The sequence below is a fragment of the Staurois parvus genome, unplaced genomic scaffold, assembly GCF_062004578.1.
Source record: "Staurois parvus isolate SC_StPar_1 unplaced genomic scaffold, SC_StPar_1.0 ptg000358l, whole genome shotgun sequence".
In the NCBI taxonomy this organism is placed as follows: Eukaryota; Metazoa; Chordata; class Amphibia; order Anura; family Ranidae; genus Staurois; species Staurois parvus.
In genome coordinates, this window is record NW_028318154.1 from 3,925,746 (window position 1) to 3,945,562 (window position 19,817).

Sequence of the window (19,817 nt, forward strand, 5' to 3'; positions counted from 1 at the left end):
AATGCACCAAAAACACAATGCACCAGTGGGAAATGCTTTTTCCAGTGGAGAAAAACACCAAAAAAAAAAAAAAAAACACAACACAATGCACCACAGCAAAAATGCACTGAAAACACATCAAAAATGCAGTGTGAAAGTAGCCCTACTGACAAACAAGACACAAGTGCTTGTAATTGGAGGGCTAAACACCAACGTGGCAGTGAACACGTCAAGCTGATTTAAACCTTGGGAATACAAATCTTAAGTTCTTAGACCTAGTGTACAGCACGGATCCTCAACACGGATCTATCCATTAGGCAACAAGTATCAGCTTCCATCAGGTCCTCCTTCTACCATCTCAGGAATATTATTAGAATCAAATATCTGTTTTCAACAGAAGATTTGCCAAAATTGAACTATGATTTTGTATCTTCCAGACTGGATTACTACAACACCCTTTACTATAGTGTTCCTGAGAAAGAAGAACATTGCTGGCAGATGGTACAGTATGCAGTAGACAGGCAACTTACCCACCAACCCATCACTGCCACATCATCCTGATTCTTCTCTCCCTACACTGGCTTTAAATTAAATGGAGGATATCCATCAAGATTAGCCCATTTACTTACAAATCCCTAAACAACTAGGCCATGCCTATCTAACAGAACGTGAGGGGTGGGACATATATGAGGAAGAGGCACTGATTGGCTGCTATGCCAGTCTTTTATTGCAATCAGGAAGCGGTGGGAAAGGATAGACAGCAGAACAAGAGCACCGGAGAAGGGAAGGAGCCAGTTTTTTTTAAATAGTCAGAAGCAAGACAGGGCAGGTAGGGGGACAAGACGTAAACTGACATTAGGCCCACTTTAAAAATATAAAGCCTAGAGATTTACAGTGGAAATTTAGATTGCATTTAATAGAATAAAAGTAGCTACAATACACGTAATGAAGCCGATGAGTACTGAAGAATAATGACAAGCTCTAAATACCTGGCACTGTTCCTGGAAATGAAGCCAAACCAAAAAACCACCAATTACAACACCATTTATACTCACAAATACAAATAAACAGACACACAGACATGACCACACACAAACAGCAAGATGATGTGAACCATGCAACCTTTATAAATAGCCTTTTACTCTTCTTGGAACGGTCCTCTAAACCTCTGATACAGCCTTGTGAAGTTGAAGTTTCTTTGAGACCTTCCTGGCCCACTGTAGTAGGTATTTTATAAAATGATTCAAGTGCCATGAAATATTTGGAAATTGTAATAGTTGCTGCATGGGAAAAAAATGAAGAGCAGAAGAGGAAGTTTGTCTCACTGCTGAATCACAGCTGCCTCAGCTGGACTGGGGGGAGGAATATGATGAGCCCCTCCGGCCAATGACACCCAATAGAGACCCCACCACACTACTTAAGTTATTATTTGTATAGAGTTTGTGGGGTCTTCCAGGGCATACTGGAGAGGTACGTGGGACTGTGTATTCAGAATATAGCACTACAGGGTGCTAAATGTACAGAATCACTGCTACTTTGCTTGCTCTGAAGATATTACATGTTCCCTTTAAGATTTCTACAGAAATCCACATTTGAAATCATTATGGACAACACCATGTCGACTGCCAGGAAAGGTAAGCCAATCTCCCTTCACATGGATAATCCAGCTTGAAGGGTCTGACATACAGTGCACAATCAATTCAATATTTAAATATCTAGGTCAGCCCTCCATTAATATTTCATGTCTGTGTTCTATTATTCCATGAATATTTCAGCTGCTCCATCTTAAGTAAGTTGATATGACAAGAAGGGATCAATAACAGGCTCGACAATGACATTTAAGCAATATAATTACCTTCAGAGAAAAACAATGAAATACTTAATGGTTGACAGTATGATAAAACTTGACTCACCTTTGAATTACGTTTAAGCCTAAATCTAACTTCAGAAAATTCAAGCAATTTTGATGGCTTATAACCATTTGCAAAGCCATAATAAATATGTCTGCTTCAGCATGTTATTACAAACACTTCATTATATTGTCTAAAAACAAAATTTAAAATACAGTTTCCCCAGCAAAAAACAACAGGCACTCGCCCTTCTGGCTGCCCATGCCATGAATAACAGGAAATCGGCATCTGAAAAGTTGTTGGAAGCTGACACTGCCAAGAGAACCTGACTTCTGTTCCAAAATGCCCCACCAACTTGCAACTCCACTCTGGGGATTCTCCTTCTGACCCCCTACATCAGTACTGTGCACAGTAATTATGTAGGTATCAGTGGATCAGACCATAGATTTTAGGAGACAAGAAATTTTACAATCACAGTAATGGCAGTTTCTGAAAATCCTTGTCACCAGTTTCTATAGCACAGATCATGCCATGAGAAAGTACCTATGCAAGAGTTACTAAAAGTTTTAAATTACAACAGCAGTATCTAGGGATCCATCAGCACAGTAGAAGCACTTTGAAGTTTGTAATAATGGTAGGCAGGCGCAAGAAAAAGTGCACTGAAAGCTTCGAATGACTGTTTAGGGAGTGGTCACTAAGCACAGATATGCTTTAACAATCCTGCACTTTTCTAACATACACCAGTTTATGCTGTACATACAATACTTACTTGTATAAGATCTAGAATACCAAGTTCACTTTCTGAAGAATCCACACAAAAGACAAAATATAATGTTGCATAGTGTCGATAGATGAGCTTATTGTCAGATCCTCCTATTAATCTACAAAAATAAAATAGGAAAAAATATTTCAATCAATAAAAAAAATTTCATATGATTTTAGCATCATGGATGTCACGTTTTACTGAACAACTTCATAGCATAAAACACAAAGCTGTCATATGAGATAAAAATGCAAAAGCCTTGTTTCCTATCAGGCCAGTGCACACTTTGCTTTGTTATGCACATGCAATGCTTTTTCTCAGCACAAGAAAGTGCAATGCAAACCACTGCATTGCACTGTGCTTTGAGCATGGTGACATTTAAATAAAATGCGCACATTAAAAAAAATAAATAAAAATGAATGCCCTCTATATTTATGACGGTTGTTCTTTACCTACTCGAACACTCTACTCCATGTGCTATCTAAAACCTACTTCACTCTACTAACTCGAACTTTATCCCCTTGAATTCCATCCTCTGTTCCAAAACTTCTCCTTTTTCCCCTTACTTCTGTTAGTTTGGAACAAGCAGTGCACTTTCATTGGGTCATGTGCACTGCTCTATGCTCACTACAAATCTCATAATCTATAGTCCATCTCAGGAGCGAACAAGTGAGGGCTACATTCCTACATACAGGATACAGTGGGACAATGAAGAACAAATGTAGCCAACCTCTAACAAGAAGACAGATCATAGGAACAAATACATTGAATTTGAAGAGTTGGAGAAGGCTGAGAGCAATAGAAATGACTTTTTTTTAGTTAAGAAAACATACTTGAATGGGTCAGGTATGGATACCTTTAAGGGGAATTCCACATCAAATGAAAATGGCGTGGGGTCCCCCCCAGAATCCTTACCAAACCCTTATTTGAGCACACAGCCCAGCCGACCAGAAAGGGGGCGCAGGATGAGCACGCAGCCCCTCACCATACCAGGCCACATGGGTGGGCTTTGGCTTCCTTTTTCCATGCAAAAGCACCTTGTCCCTATATTGATAGTGACAAGGGCCTCTTCCCCACAACCCTGGGCGGTGGTTGTGGGTTGTGTAGGGTTTAACAAGGGGACCCCAGAACCCGCGCAACCCCCCCCCCCCCATATGAATGAGAAAAGTATTAAAAAAAAAAAAAAAAAAAAGACAGTTTCTGACAAATCCTTTATTTAAAAAATAAAAAAAATAATAATGGTACACCAATGCCACTGCTGACTCCCCCCCCCCCCCTCCCAAAAAAAAAAAACGTGCTCTTCACCCAACACTGGTTCCTGCAGTATAACAGCTCTGCCACCAGACAGACTAAGGGTGGGAGCCACCCAGTGACCCCACATCTTTGACCCAGCTTGCCCCGCAGAGCTTTTTTTGGGGGGGGGGGGGGAGGTGGGGGGGAATCATGCGGAGTGGCATTCATTGTGACTGCCGCTGGATTAACTTTGGGGGACATATTTTTTGAAGTCCTTTGTTATATTAAAAAAAAAAATCTTTTTTATATTGTTTACTTATTTTTGACACTTTTTTTTGTTGAATAAGTAGGGGTACCCCATACTCATTCACATAGGAGTTGGAGCTGGGATCTTCAGACTCCGATAACCCCCCCCCCATCCGCAAACCCCCACAACCACTGCCCAGGGTTGTGTGGAAGAGGCCCTTTTCCCCATGCAAAACAAAGAATTTATTAAAATAAAAAACTTCTAAAAAAAAAAAAAAAAACAGCTTGCAGTATCTGGTTTTCATGAAGTCTATAACAGATGACATATTATTCTATGAATAATATACATAAAAAATGTATTTTACTTCTAATTTGTGTTTACAGTCCCTTGGAGGAGTTGGCAATAAGGTGCAGAACAGCTTGTATACTTACAATCCTCCTTCCAAGAAGTTGCAGACATTCTCATCCCGTTTAGAAACTAAATGGAATGTTTCTCTAATAATTTGCTGTTGTGTGTCTTCGCTCTGAAAATAAACATAAGGGTTTTATTGAAATAGAAGACCTCAGAAACAATTCAGACACAAGATTTGCAAACCAAGGTCAGTGATCATGTTCGTTTATACTAGAATCAAAACTCTGGAAACCCAGCGTGTTACAAATAGGTTCCTGTGGTTCATGGTACGTATGGTGTAACTATTAACCATGAAGGGGAAGTATTTTACTGACAAGTCATACTTTCTGCTATGATCAGATGGTAACAGACAAACAGTGACCTGACTGCACACAGCAACTAAAAATGAACAATTACATGATTTAAAGTGAAATTAGACCCTCAGTTTTGTAAACCCAATTTTCAGGTTTCCTTTCCCTTTCAATAGTTTGTTTAGGACCAGGCTGGTACAAATTAACTATTTCCTTCACAAAGTGTTGCAATATCACTAAACACTCTATAAACTGCATGTAGCTTCAGCTACATAAAGTACACAGTGCTGGGTTCTGGCTGTGAGATAGAGACTTCCTGTTTCACACATGGACAATGCAGAGTCAGTCTGAGCAGTTCTCAGCCATTCATATGCAGCTTTGTATCCTGTGAATTGTATACTCTTATTGGCTGAGACAGAGAGGTGGGCTGTTGATGTCACACTCTTCAACTGCACACTGAGCGGCTGAGCCAGCTGCCAAGCTCTCGGTGGATCCAGACATTATTGTCAGGATCCTGCCAGAGTCTGAAGTGGCTCTGTGACATCAACCGACAGCAGGCCCAGCCCGCTGTCGGCTGATTCTGGGTCACAGGAGAGAACATGTAAATGTACTCCTGTGACCCAGGAGAGAAGTACAGCCAAAAAAAGCTTTGGACATACTTCTCTTTTAACACTTTCCTGTGAAGACTGGAAGTTCAGGGAAACAGCAAGAGCCAGCAGCACTGAAATTTACAAACTGCAAGTGGTGGGGTAAGAATTTTAACAATCAGTTTTACCATGCTCAGTGTGTTAAGTTAAAAAAATGTTTAGAGTTTAATACTACTTTGAGTATACCCACAGTCAAAAAATGTTTTATTTACTTTGGATAGAGTAGGGGAGGGTCAAAAGCCCTGCCACGTTTTTTTTCTCCATCTCTGTTTTATTAGGAAGATTTCCTTCACTTCCTGTAGACTCAGAGGAAGTAAGAGGATATATTTCCATTGTCAGGGAAAGCCCTCAGATATTTGTGACAAGAATAAGAGTCCCTATTGGAACCTTTCCCCTCTATTCCTGTTCTGGTACAAACTCAAAATTTTGGATTTGCCCTCACTTCTTTTTTGCTGACACTGACAGTGGTTCCAACCCCTCACAGCTCCATCCAAACCTATAAGAAATGTTTGTCTTCAGTTCTACTTACTTCAGCACTACCACTGTGCATCCTTTGTAATCTAGATCCCCGGTTCCCACCCTGCAGACTACTGGGCACAATATACAAAGACTGGCAGCAGGGTGCCGAAAGCTGGAACGCTCTCTGTGTTTTAGCACGTGGCACTGAGACTTACTGTAGGCTGAGTTATGCTAATCTCTGAAAAAGAAACAAGTTGCTGAAAGAAATTCATTTGGATTGAAGAAATTTGTGATCTACACCTGTCGGCACACAAAGATCCAAAGCATTTAGGGGTTCCTAACTGAATTATCTGGAAGTTAACCAGTCTATATATCAAACTGTGGTAGAGAAAATGGCAGTCATCCGTGGCATAATTTTAACAAGATTTTTATTAAACATCCATCACGGCCAATAGTCAGGATGAGAAACAATTATATTAAGAATCCATAATCACATGGGATGTCAATCCCCACTTACATATTGATTAGTGTGTCAGTAAGGCTGTGCAGCTTCCTATGGTGCTTCCAAACATTGTTTACATCCGGCGCGTCACTTCCAGTGTACGCGATCATCAGCCTGAGACACTTACATCAGTTCCAGCCACAGGGGATTACCGCTACATGAGTGGCACCACCTGGACACCTCTTCCATACAGCCTTACTGCCAAATGGCCAATTACTGGCCAAGTGCTAAAGTCCAGCCCGTGTTTGTGTTTCAATAAATTGAGGACCATGCTATATGGATGGTGTGATTCATACGGAGCCGTTCCATTTAACTGGTAAATTGCAGACTTTCTTTTGACTTGATCCAGTCACAGAATAAATCTTGGTAAGGTTTATTTCTGTTTTTATTCCATTTTATTTCATAGTGAATTGCCAATTGTGTATGTCTTTTTTGTAATTGTATTTCTTTGTATATATTTTATGCACTGTCCACTTTCAGGATATTAAATTATAAAATTAATAAGTGACTTCTGTGCACCAAGCTAAGGCTCATATCCCTGGAGAGATTGATGCATTTTAGTGTCTATGTGCTCGGTCTAGGTTTCTTGCCAATCTACAGGTGAAACTCAAAAAATTTGAATATTGTGCAAAAGTTCATTTATTTCAGTAACGCAACGATAATGTTAAAGATGGTGGTGTGGGATGTGGAGCCCAGCCAGGGAAGATGCGTAGGAAAGTAGCAATCCAATAAAGAAAGAAGCATGTTCCAATTTGTGAGTTCATTGGTTTGTCTAAATACATTTGTCACGGATCTCGGCAGCACACGGGTATGCGCATGCGCAGTACGCCGATGCGCATTAGCCGGCGAGCACTGGGGCTTGGGCAATTGCGGCGGCCGCGCATGCGCGATCGCGCGCCTGGCACCAATGAGAGCACAGGGCGCACTATTTAAACCAGCCCTGTGCATCTCCAAATTGCGTATGGTCTTGTTCCTGATTGCTCCTGTATATTTGATTGCTTTGTTGCCAACCCAGCCTGATCCTGTTGTCCTCTCCTGCTCTGACCTTTGGCTCATCCTGACTATTCTCTGCCTGATCCTGATTGTCTGACCTCCTGCTGCTGAACCCGGCCCGTGACCTGTTTATTCTTTTGCCTGCCGCTCTGTACTGTCTGCTCCGCTGTTACCAACCCGGCCTGTCTGACTACGTTAATACCTCTTCACATCTGGCTCTCACCTGCTACCCGCCATTGGCGGCTACCTCTACTACAGCTGGTTGTACTTGGGGGTCACGACCTGGTCTCAGGCTGCTTCAAATCCATCTCCACCATCAGGGGCTCTGGTGAACCAGCAGACTGAGGCTTAGACTCCGCGCCCTGAGGAATTCCGGCCTGTGGGTCGCTAGAGGCTACCGCCAGTCAGCTCCTGACAACATTTATGTGGATGTTTGTTACAGGGGGAGGTCAGCATTAAAGAGCATATATAAGACACATATTAATGCAGCCAAGTATTCATTCCATGTATTTTAATTCATCTAGTATAACCTGAACTGAACTTGGTATCACCTTCCTATTATTATATACAACAGCACTCAAACTTGGGAAGGACAGGGCAAGGAGCCAAGCAAGTGTGCTTCATGAAATCCTGCAGATGAAAAATATGCCAACAGGAGCAGAAAACAAACTAAGCAGAAGGATGACCTCATCCATCTGCTGCTTCATCACTGTCCAGTTAGCAGGTTGTAGCTGCAGAAGAACACCACTGTATTCCTTAAAGCGGAGCTCCAATCAAAAGGGGAAGTTCCATTATAAGTACTGGTCCCCCGCTGCCCCCTGTGGAATTGGCACCTTTGGGAAGTGGGTACCCGATTTTGACAAGTACCCACTCCCACTTCCTCTGCAACCGCCTAGGTAGTCAGAAGTTGTCCTCCTCCAAATCCTCCCCCCCCCCCGCAGTCTTCTGGGACACGTGACAGGTCACAGAAGACTACTGGACTATACACAAGGTGCAGCGCTACTCACACATGTGCAATGGGCACCCGGCTGTCAAGCCACAAGCTGTCACAACCGGGTGCCCACACTTGAGACGCCGGTGCTGGAGAGAAAGGACAGTCGGTGAGATTCTGTTTTTGCTACAGTTTTTGTAGCTGCAAACTTATTTTTTTCAGCTTTGACTGGAGCTCCGCTTTAACTATAAATGGTTAGAGATACCATTAGAGGCCCTTGCATTTATATCTTTTAGATATTAACTGTAAATGGTATTGTCCACCTAGCTGTACTGTCACGGGGCTCTGTAAATCTCAGCTCCCATATGTTTAGTTTACCTGTGTATTTAGACACTTGCCTTGATCAGATTTAAATAAAACCTGAATTCAGAGAAGGAGGAAGCTGTCATTGCTGATCTCCCTTCTGAAGATGCTAGTTGCCTGCTGTCATGCTCATCCAACAGCTTGACTGATTTCCTTTTTCACGACCCACATAAGCATGCAAATCAATCAGTTATGACATTATCTTGACTACTCAATAAGCAAGCTTGTTCCAGGTCATCAACACCAAAAATATTGAAGCCAAAGACAGTCGGGTAACTAGCATTTTCCAAAGGTCAACAACAGTAGTTTTCCTGTTTAAGTAGAGGTTTCCCATAGAGTAAACATATATGAATGAAACAGACAGAAAACTAGCATTCATTGAAAACAGCTCAGCAACGGCAGCCTTCATCTTTCTCTGTGGAAGAGTTTCTTTTAATTTAGTTTCCTTTAATTTAGTACCCATTAATTATTTAAGTAGTATTAAATTCTTAGTTATTGTAACTTTTTAATATAATAATTTAATCCAATAAATAGCTGCTCAATAAAGCATTATCTTTAACTATGTATGAAAAGCGCTTACTCATAGAGGTCATCACCACTGCTGGCTACAGATCGCTCAGCAGTGCAGCCCCAAACTTCAGGGAGTGCACTCTCTGTGCATAACACCCCGGTCACATCAAGCCTGACTTTGAAACCGTGCGACTTAAAGTGAAGTCGCATGATTTCAAAGTCGGGTGACATGCCGATTTCAGGTGCGATTTGCAAGACATTTGACACAGATGTCTAAGCAAATCGCACAAAAAGTAGTGCATATACTACCTTAGCAATTGGTGTGGCTCCGACCAAGTCGGAACCGCACCGATTTGACTGCTGTAATTGGGGACAACAGGGTGCGACTTGGCGTACAATGTGTAAGTCGCATGGCATGCAAATCACATGCCAAGTTGCACCCAGTACAACTAGGGTGTTACACTCCAGTCACATCAAACCCTAATTTGAAATCGTGCGACTTGCAGTGAAGTCACATGATTTCAAAGTTGGATATCATGCTGATTTCAGGAGATATTTGCAAGATATTTGATACAGATGTTCCCCTCTAGATTGTAAGCTCGAAAAAGCAGGGCCCTCGAACCCCTCATGTATTGTATTGTATTGGTATTGTTCTGTCACATGTTCTGTCCCCCTTTGTAATGTACAGCGCTGAGCGAACTATTGGCGCTTTATAAATACTGTATAATAATAATAATAATGTTTATACAAAACGCACCAAAAGTAGTGCATGTACTACTTTAGAAATCGGTGCGATTCCAACCAGGTCCGATATGACCGCTTTGATTGCTGACAATGGGCTGTGATTTGGCATGCAATTTGCAAATCGCATGCCACTTCACATCCAGTGTGACCGGGGTCTTAAGGTCAGCACAGTCTCCTGCACCTGTCCAGCAATTAGCTTGGAGGAGGCAGGAGCAGGGGAGAGGCTTGCTGCCCCAGGATGTGTGTTTATGGTACCGAACATGGCATAGGACATTGGGCTCTAGTCCTGGATGAACGCATGCATGAAGTGGTTACCACTTCTGTCTGGAAGCACTAAGGTTGTTGGTTAGAATCCCAATCACAGCACTACCTGCATGGAATTTGCATGTTCTCCCTGGCCTGCATGGGTTTCCTCTGGGTACTCCGGTTTCCTCCCACACTCTGAAGACATGCCGGTAGGTTGTCTCCTGTTTAAAATGGCCATAATATGTGTGTTTATGAATGTGAGTTAGGGACCTTAGATTGTACACTCCCTGAGGGCAGGGACTGATGTGAATGTACATATACTGTAAAGCACTGCATATATTGACAGAACTAGATAACTACCTGAAATAAATAATGGTAGCTGCATAGAACCCTATGGAGAAAGAAGCCACCCTGAAACTAGAAAGCAGCACTAGCACTAGCACTGGGGGACCAGCTGAAGCAGGAACAATGAGGAATTTGTATTTCTTTAAGAGGTAGCATGTATTGTAAGTCTTCACCTTAGCAGGTGAATTTGGTTAAAAAAACAACACTAAGGCTTGAACATCCTTAACATTTTGTACTACGTTGCACAACATGGTGAAGCTACGATTTACACATGCATCTATTACTGTAGCTTCTCTGAAAAGCTGTTATGGATCACTTTTCAGAGGGTGTTTGACGGGCCTAAGAAGGTCATATGTCGCCTCCTCATCTCGCGTTTTAACCCTCAGATTGCATATATGCAGTTGCAGAGAGGTTGCACCTCTAATTTCTTGATATGGTCGCATTCAGCGGCGCCCTTGACCGAATATGATGTTCTGTTTCATTTTTGTCATAGCCAGGAAACAAAATATCACAGACACAGCAAGTGTACAGCCCTGAGCAGCTGCATCTACATGACAAGATGCTTCTAACGCCCCCGAATGGCAATCCATGTGAATGAGACTGATGTGAATGTACAATATATATACACACATATATAAAGCGCTGCGTAAATTGACGGCGCTATATAAGTACCTGAAATAAATAAATTAAATAATAAATGAGCCCTTAGACTGGTCTGAATATTTTTTCAAGCAGCTCAGTTTAGAGATAATGGCAACACACATGCATAGCCTATTGTGTAATTAAAGCACACAAAGCTGGCTTGCATGAATAATTTGTCTTCTTACAGATCAGTGGCCGTTGTCATTTCTCTGAGATAGAGAAACATTCAGTTTCAGCCCATAATGTAATGCACTTTGTTTCTCGACATCCGTCACTAAATCACATCACATGGAGTCATGTGAGAAACAGCAGACAGATCAAAGCCTTTCCGGACTGTACATGGCTATTTAGATACACAATAATCTGCCCAGCAAATCCTCAGAATTACAGCGAGGGTTCTACAAAGTGGACCTTTGTGCGTTGTCCTAATCTTTTACACACAACCACAGTTGCAGCGATTTCTTAAACGTTTTATTTTTATATTAAAAAATCCTGCAATCAAAATTCTCTGTAATGTCTGTAACTTACTAGACATGTAATACTGGCTGCAGTAAACTGGAAACCCACAAGTAATATGACTGGAAACTGTGGAATTCAGATCAGCCATTTCAACAAGTGATGCGTTACAGCCGTTCCTTTATCTAGAATTGGTCGTGTGTGAAAAGATAAATAGGACAGTGCTTCCTAGTACTGAATAAAAATGCCAACAGAAAGCAATGAAACACTGGAAGGAAAATGTAAACTATACTGGCCTATGAGTACATGACATCAATGGGCACTCTCACAGGATCCTGGGAAAGCAGAGGATCACAAAACCCTTGGGAATGCAATACTGCATAAAGCTGAAATGGTTTTCCTATAAAATTCAGGATGCTCAGATTTACTAGGATTCCATGGTGGGGCCCAGCGACGTCACCAGTACTACAGAAAGTGGCGGAATGCTGGGGAGTAATAGAAGCAACTGGAGTTTTTATGTTTTTCTTCAAAGTGGTTCAAAAGGCTGAAGGTTTTCTACCATCATGCATTCTGCCCCTACCTCACTACAGGGCTCATGCATCTATCCTCCAAACCCCTACATCACTACAGGACACGGACATCCATCCTCCAAACCACTAGAGGACACGGACATCCATCCTCCAAACCCCTACATCACTACAGGACACGGACATCCATCCCCCAAACCGCTAGAGGACACGGACAGCCATCCTCCAAACCCCTACATCTCTACAGTGCACAGACATCCATCCTCCAAACCCCTACATCTCTACAGGACACGGACATCCATCCTCCAAACCACTAGAGGACACGGACATCCATCCTCCAAACCCCTACATCACTACAGGGCACAGACATCCATCCTCCAAACCCCTACATCACTACAGCGCACAGACATCCATCCTCCAAACCCCTACATAACTACAGGACACAGACATCCATCCTCCAAACCCCTACATCTCTACAGGACACAGACATCCATCCTCCAAACCTCTACGTCACTACAGGACACAGACATCCATCCTCCAAACCTCTACGTCACTACAGGACACAGACATCCATCCTCCAAACCTCTACGTCACTACAGGACACAGACATCTATCCTCCAAACCATTACATAACTAAAAGACACGGACATCCATCCTCCAAACCATTACATAACTACAGGACACGGACATCCATCCTCCAAAATGGTACATCACTACAGGATACAGACATCCATCTTCCAAACCCCTAACTCCTTCCAGGACACAGACATCCATTACCCAAACCCCTACATCACTATAGGACACAGACATCCATCCTCCAAACCCCTACATCTAGACTTGCCACCTCATCCCTTTAAAACCGAACACATTAATTACACAGGTTCTGAGGCTAGTTTAATGCAGATAAGGCATTACATTAGTTTAATTACCACCTTATTTAGCCGCAGAACCTGTGTAACTAATATGTGTTTGGTTTGAAGGGATGAGGTGGCCACCCTACCTACATTAATACAGGACACAGACATCTATCCTCCAAACCCCCTACATCAGTACAGGACACAGATCAATCCTCTGAATCCCTCTCATCAGACACGCTCATAAAGAGGGGAAGAGTAGGAGACAAAGGTTGTGGTCAAGATGAACAAAGTGGCTCTTCTGCTGCAGGAAGCTGAAATATAAATTTTGTAAGACTGATGGGGTCACTTCAAGGGAAATATAGGGGCTGGCATTGCTGACTTCCTATAAAAATGCTATTTGCTTGACTGTAATACAGATTTTCATGCTTTAACACGTTTTGAGCCATTGACCAAGCATGAAATACAAATGATATCATACTAAAGTAAGAACTCCTTATGTGCATGATTGTTTGAGTCCAGTGACAAAAGCTAACCATACACTTTACAATTTGACTGTACAACCTCCTTTAGGCTGCATTCACAATGGTGTAGTGCATGAACATGGCGCAAAATTCTAAATACGTGTTTATGTAAGTTCATAAAAAATGTGCATCAAGCTACTGGTGCATTTATTGTTAATGGCATCCCAAACACAGAAGGTAATAATATGTGCTTTAACCCACAAAAAAGTGCAAAGCTCATAAAGATGCATGAGCGTCTTTGCCGCGTGTAAGGCAGCTCAATGAAATGAATAGGCTGAGCTATGCATGGAGCGCAAAAAAGTGGCAATAAGCGCAAATCAAGTGCTACACCAGTCTGAATGCAGCCTCAGATCTATCATTGACTATATAGCACGAAGACCACCCGGATTTGATACAAATGGAATGGTTTAGGACTGTCCTCATGTAACATAGTTTTGGTAAACCTAAAGTTGGTTGCACAATCTGACTGTAGAGTTCATGTTTGACTGAGAACATTAGGTGTACCTGACAAGACATGAATAACCGCAACCTTAAAGTGATTGTAAAATCTAAATTTTTTAACTAGCCTAAAAGCACTGCATTGGTGTAAACAAGACTCGTTGGAATACATTAATGTTTCTTACATTAGGATTTGTACTGTGTTTATGTTACGTTTACAAATGCATCCAACTGCATCGGGTGTAAGTGACCCTTTAGGCCCCTTTCAGATGGGACAAATCTGTCAGCGTGATCTCTCATCTCATCATCTCTCCGCTGATCCCTGATGAGCAGGCAGATGACAGGTCCCTGTCCGCTCTGCTGCTGCAGAGCGGACACAGACATTGGCCGATGATTTCAGTGGGAGGTTCGGATGGAAACAGACCACTTGTCCGTTTCCAGCCGATTTTCATCCAGTCCGCTGGACGGATGGGGAACAGATACCCATTTCTCTATTTTTGTTGTATTGGATCGGATGTCGGCGGGTGTCAGCGGACTATTGTCACACCGGTGCAGTCGATTCTAATGCTTTCAACAAAACTACAACCTACTGAAGTTTTTTCCCTTTAAACGCATCTAAATGCATGCAAATGCTCTGGAATGCACATAAAAAAAAATTCTATAATAGAAAAAAAAACCAACAATATAATACATAGAAGTTGTGTCAAAAATGCATCTAAGCATTCATGCAAAATGCATCTGGAATGCTGAAATTGTGCTGTTAAGCAGCACTAAGGGCTCAGTTACACCACCATACCTGCATTCACTGTGTGTTTCTGCATGTGCGTTTGCACATGTTTCTCAGTGCTTTTTTTTTAATGAATTTCTATTTATTTATTCTCTAAGTTATATTTACACATTTGCACACATTCATGCACATTTGCAGTGCGCTCAGGTGCGGAAAAATGCAGCATGCTGTACATTTTTTAAATGCACATGAAGGCATCGCCATGGTGTAAACTAGACTCAATGTAATACATTAATTTTTCATGCATATCCGTTTGCACTGTGTTTGACTGCATCTGGTATAAACGAGCCCTGAGGCCCCGTACACAACTATGCAGTTTGATTTTTGTCCATTTTGCAGTGCTTTTCTCAGTTCGCTTTGCATTTGTCTACACGTGTTTTTGATGTGTTTTTACCGCTTTTTGTTCAGCTTTTTTTTTTCCCTTTTTTTTTTTTTTTTTTTTTAAAAAGCAGAATTTTTTTTTTTTTGTTGCTGGGCAGAATAAAAATTAAAACACAGCAAAAACACACTGCCATGCATTTCAGCAGCTTCTCCATTGAACTCTATTGGAGCAAAAAAGCTGCTTTTTGCTTTTAAAAAAAAAAAAAGTCCCTGATCCTTTCCAAAAATCCAGCAGCTCAAAAAAGCATAGATGTGAACATGTTCCATAGAAAACCATTTTAAATGAACTGTAGTGCATTTCTGCAAAAAGCACTAAAAAACGCATTGGTGTGAACGTAGCCTTAAAGTGGTTTCCAAAGCCTGAACAGTCTTTTACCTTAATACTTTCCTTGCACTGCGGTAAAAAATGTTTAACTAGCAGTATGCCCCTCTCACTCCTGAGCCCCCCCATCCCTATTCTTAGCCGAGTCCATAATCAATCCAGCACTGTGCCCATCTGCAGTGACTCTATCACTTCACAGGCTCACAAATTTTGCTGAGGCAGCAGAAGCCAATGGCTCCCACTGCTGTCGGTCAAATTCTGTGAAGAGGGGATGAGGGAGTGGGGTGCAAAGATGCAGTTAGCACAACTCAGGAGCAAGCTCACAGGTGTGCCCCCATAGCAAACAGCTTGCTATGGGGGCACACCGAGAAGAGGAGCAGCCAAGGAGCGTCAGTGGGGGACCTGGAAAGAGGAGGTTCAGGGCTGCAGGTAAGTATAAACTAGTTTATTTAAAGAAACAAAATGTACGGCATGCTGCATTTATATGCACTGCAGCACAAATGTACATGAATGCGTGTAAACACAACTAAGTAAGTGGAATAATGAAAATTTTAAAAAATGATCCCAAGAAATGCCTGAAAAAGCACCAAAAACACGCACAAACGTGCATGCAGAAAAGCACAAGGAATGCAGAGATCGTGGTGTAAATAAGACATTAAATGTACATGAAAGCACTGTGATGGAGTAAGGCTAGGTTCACACATATGGAGCTGGATGGGCTGCCTTGCCTGGATTTCACACTGGAAAAAGGTTCCTGCAACATTTTAAAACCACAGTGGCCGGTTCCTGCATCCAATTTTTGCTGCAGCTGGTCACTGGTGTAGGAACAGCTACAACTCCCTCACCCACAACCACCTGCAATAGTGTGAACCTAGCCCTAGTTAGGCTCACTGGAATACATTCATTTTTCTTGTACTGCATTTTTACTGTGTTTAAAGTGGAGCTCCAATCAAACATAAGAAATGTAAACATAACCAGCTACAAAAACTGTAGTTGCTGACTTTTAAAAAACAGCCACTTACCTGTCCCTTGGCCCGTGGTGTACTCACTGCAGCCGGTTTCACCAGCCGTCCTTGTTTCCCGATGCAGGCATCCTAAGTGTGAGAACCCAGCTGTGACAGCTTGCGGCTTCACAGCCGGGTGCGAATAGTGCTGCGCCTTGTGAATGGTCCTGTGGTCTTCTGGGACCTGTCACATGTCCCAGAGGACTACAGAGAGGGAGGGACAACTTCTACTTCCGATCTAGGCAATTGTATCGGAAGTGGGAACGGGTACCGGTCAAAAATCGGGTACTCACTCCCCCGCTCCCCAAAGGTGCCAATTCCTCACAGGGAGCGAGGGACCAGTACTTAGAGGGGAACTTCCCTTTTTGGATGGAGCTCCACTTTAAAAACGCACCTGACTGTATGTGGTGATGGCCCATTCACACCAGAAGGATGCATATTTTTACTGCGTTCCTACCACATAGAAAGACCAGGTTATCCTATGGACATAGTTTATTTGAATAATAAAAAAAGGTACTTATATATTGCCATCAATTTACAAATTTACACAGCACTTTACATATATATTGTACATTCACATCAGTCCCTAACCCTCAAGGGGTGTACAATCTAAGGTCCCTAACTTACATTCATACATACACATACTAGGGACAATTTAGACAGGATCCAATTAACCTACCAGCATGCCTATGGAGTGTGGGAGGAAACCGGAGTACCCGGAGGAAACCCACGCAGGCACAGGGTGAACCTGCAAACTCCAGGCAGGTGGTGCCGTGGTTGGGATTTGAACCAATGACCCGAGTACTGTCAGGCAGAAGTGCTAACCATTTAGCCACTGTGCTGCCCCTACTTCACACCATTACAGTGCAGTGAAAAAAGTACAACATGCTGCATTTTTCCACACCGCACCTTCATGCACAGAAAAGCCCAAAGACAGAAGAATGTGAACACACAGGGCATACGCAGGTGGAAAAACGCACGTAAGCGCGCATAAAAACATGTATCACGCATGTGCCTGATAGAAGGCACAGCAGACATGCAGTTTCTGGTGTGGCTGGGCCCTAGAGAAGAAGCAGGTACAGCCCAGTCCTGTGCCTGTCACCCTCCTCGGGGCGTGACTTACGTAGTGCTGGTAGAATTTGCAGAGCCGGGGCTTGCCGTGGTTATTGAAGATGAGGATGGCTTTGATCATGGTGGCTCCGGGCTGTGAGCACTACAGCTGGAGCCTCGCACAGCTCTGCCTAGGACAGCTCTCTGGTCCCCGGTTGTCCAGCTGCCGCCGCCTCCTCCTCACACTCTCATACACGGGATGAGATCAGATTCAGCATCCACTTCCCGAGACACGTCATTCCAATCATGTGAGCTGCAGCTCGGCCTATCAACACAGTACTGGCGCCGCAGGGGGAAAGAGAGGCGCCGCTCCGGCTTCACTACGTCATTCCTGAGCGACGCTGCTGTGCCAAGGCTGCCCAATGTACAAGGAGAGAGTGCCTTAAACTGGAAGGCAATGTATCACAGAAGATCGATGCTGCTATAGTTTCCACCCCCGAGTCTGTGAGGTGCACCCAGGATCATCGCTGCCATTTCTGTCCCCTATAACACTAGGGCGGTACCTCCTGACTAGATGCGGTTGCTATAGCAACCAAGGCCATGAAGACGAGTACAGGGACAGACGTAACTGTTAGTTATGTGTTAGACGGGCGCCCTCTACTGCAAGACCCGAAAATTGTGTAATGTGCACACAGGACATATTGCCAAAAGTTTTGGGACTCCTCCCTTTACACACACATGAACTTTAATGGTATCTTAGTCCGTAGGGTTCAGTATTGAGTTGGCCCACCCTTTGCAGCGATAACAGCTTCAACTCTTCTGGGAAGGCCATCCACAAGGTTTAGGAGTGTGTCTATGGGAATGTTTGACCATTCTTCCAGAAGAGCATTTGTTTGGTCAGGCACTGATGTTGGATGAGAAGGTCTGGTTCACAGTCTCCGCTCTAATTCATCCCCTAAAGCGTTCCATCAGGCTGAGGTGCAGGCCAGTCAAGTTCCTCCACCCCAGACTCGCTCATCCAGGTCTTTATGGACCTTGCTTTGTGCACTGGTGTGCAGTCATGTTGGAACAGGAAAAGGCCATCCCCAAACTGTTCACACAAAGTTGGGAGCATGAAATTGTCCAAAATGTCTTGGTAGGCTGACGCCTTAAGAGTTCCCTTCACTGGAACTAAGGGGCCAAGCGCAACCCCTGAAAAACAACCCCACACCATAATCCCACTTCCACCAAACTTTACACTTGGCACAGTGCAGTCAGGCAAGTACCAAACCCAGACACATCCCATCAGATTGCCAGTCAGAGAAGCACGATTCATCACTCCAGAGAACACGTCTCCACTACTCTAGAGTCCAGTGGCGGTGTGCTTTACACCACTGCATCCGATGCTTTGCATTGCACTCGGTGATGTAAGGCTTGGATGCAGCTACTCGGCCATGGAAACCCATTCCATGAGGATCTCTGCACACTGTTGTGCTAATCTGAAGGCCAAAAGAAGTTTGGAGGTCTTTAGCTATTGACTCTACAGACAGTTGGTGACTTCTGTGTACTGTTTGCTTCAGCATGTACTGACCCCGCTCTGTCATTTTACATGGCCTACCACTTCATGGCTGAGTTGCTGTTGTTCCCAGTTGCCTCCACTTTGTTATAATACCACTAACAGATGACAGTGGAATATTTAGTAGCAAGGAAATGTCACGGATGGACTTGCACAGGCAGCAACCTATCACAGTACCACGCCTGAATTCACTGAGCTCCGGAGAGCGAACCATTCTTTCACAAATGTTTGTAGAAGCAGTCTGCATGCCTAGGTGCTTGATTTTATACACCTGTGGCCATGGAGGTGATTAGAACACCTGAATCCAATGATTTGGAGGGGTGTCCCAATACTTTTGGTAATATAGTGTATGTGTAAAAAACAGGGATTGTATAGGTCGGGTTTGGGGGGATCTGTGGGCCTGCCATGTCATGGGGGGGCAAGAAATGGCATGAATTATTGAAAGCAAAATGAATTATATTATAGATCGCAATCATTGAAGAAACTAAAATACCCACTACAGACTGTAGTACCCGTTATCAGTAGCGTGCAAGTTGTTTACACATAAATAAGCTCTTGCATGGACCATCTTATGACAACCGATGATTGGTCCTTTTGTGTTCCACAGCTTAAAAAAAAGTGCCACACTACAAGGGTTAACCTGCTTGTTTTTGTCTAGGGCAGTGGTTCTTAACCTGGGTTCGATCGAACCCCAGGGGTTCGGTGAGTCAGTCTCGCGGGTTCGGCGGAGGTGAAGACCCACACCCGACTCATATGATTCGTGC

The 19,817-nt window shown here is 43.2% G+C and overlaps 1 protein-coding gene across 4 annotated transcripts in view; it reads right to left on the reverse strand.

Moving 5' to 3' along the window:
- Positions 1 to 18,022, reverse strand: part of AP3S1 (adaptor related protein complex 3 subunit sigma 1) — a 78,705-nt gene extending 60,683 nt beyond the window's left edge. For 2 of the 4 annotated variants that reach the window (XM_089684838.1, XM_089684836.1), the window contains exons 1-3: positions 17,572 to 18,021; positions 4,504 to 4,595; positions 2,599 to 2,710 (exon numbers count right to left, since the gene is read on the reverse strand). In XM_089684838.1, the coding sequence (XP_089540964.1) occupies positions 2,599 to 2,710; positions 4,504 to 4,595; positions 17,572 to 17,640 (273 nt within the window). In that variant the 5' untranslated portion in view covers positions 17,641 to 18,021. Of the gene's footprint in view, positions 1 to 2,598; positions 2,711 to 4,503; positions 4,596 to 17,571 lie in introns of all 4 variants that reach the window. The other 2 variants (XM_089684835.1, XM_089684837.1) reach the window with 2 other exon arrangements.
- Between the last annotated feature and the right edge of the window lie 1,795 nt (positions 18,023 to 19,817).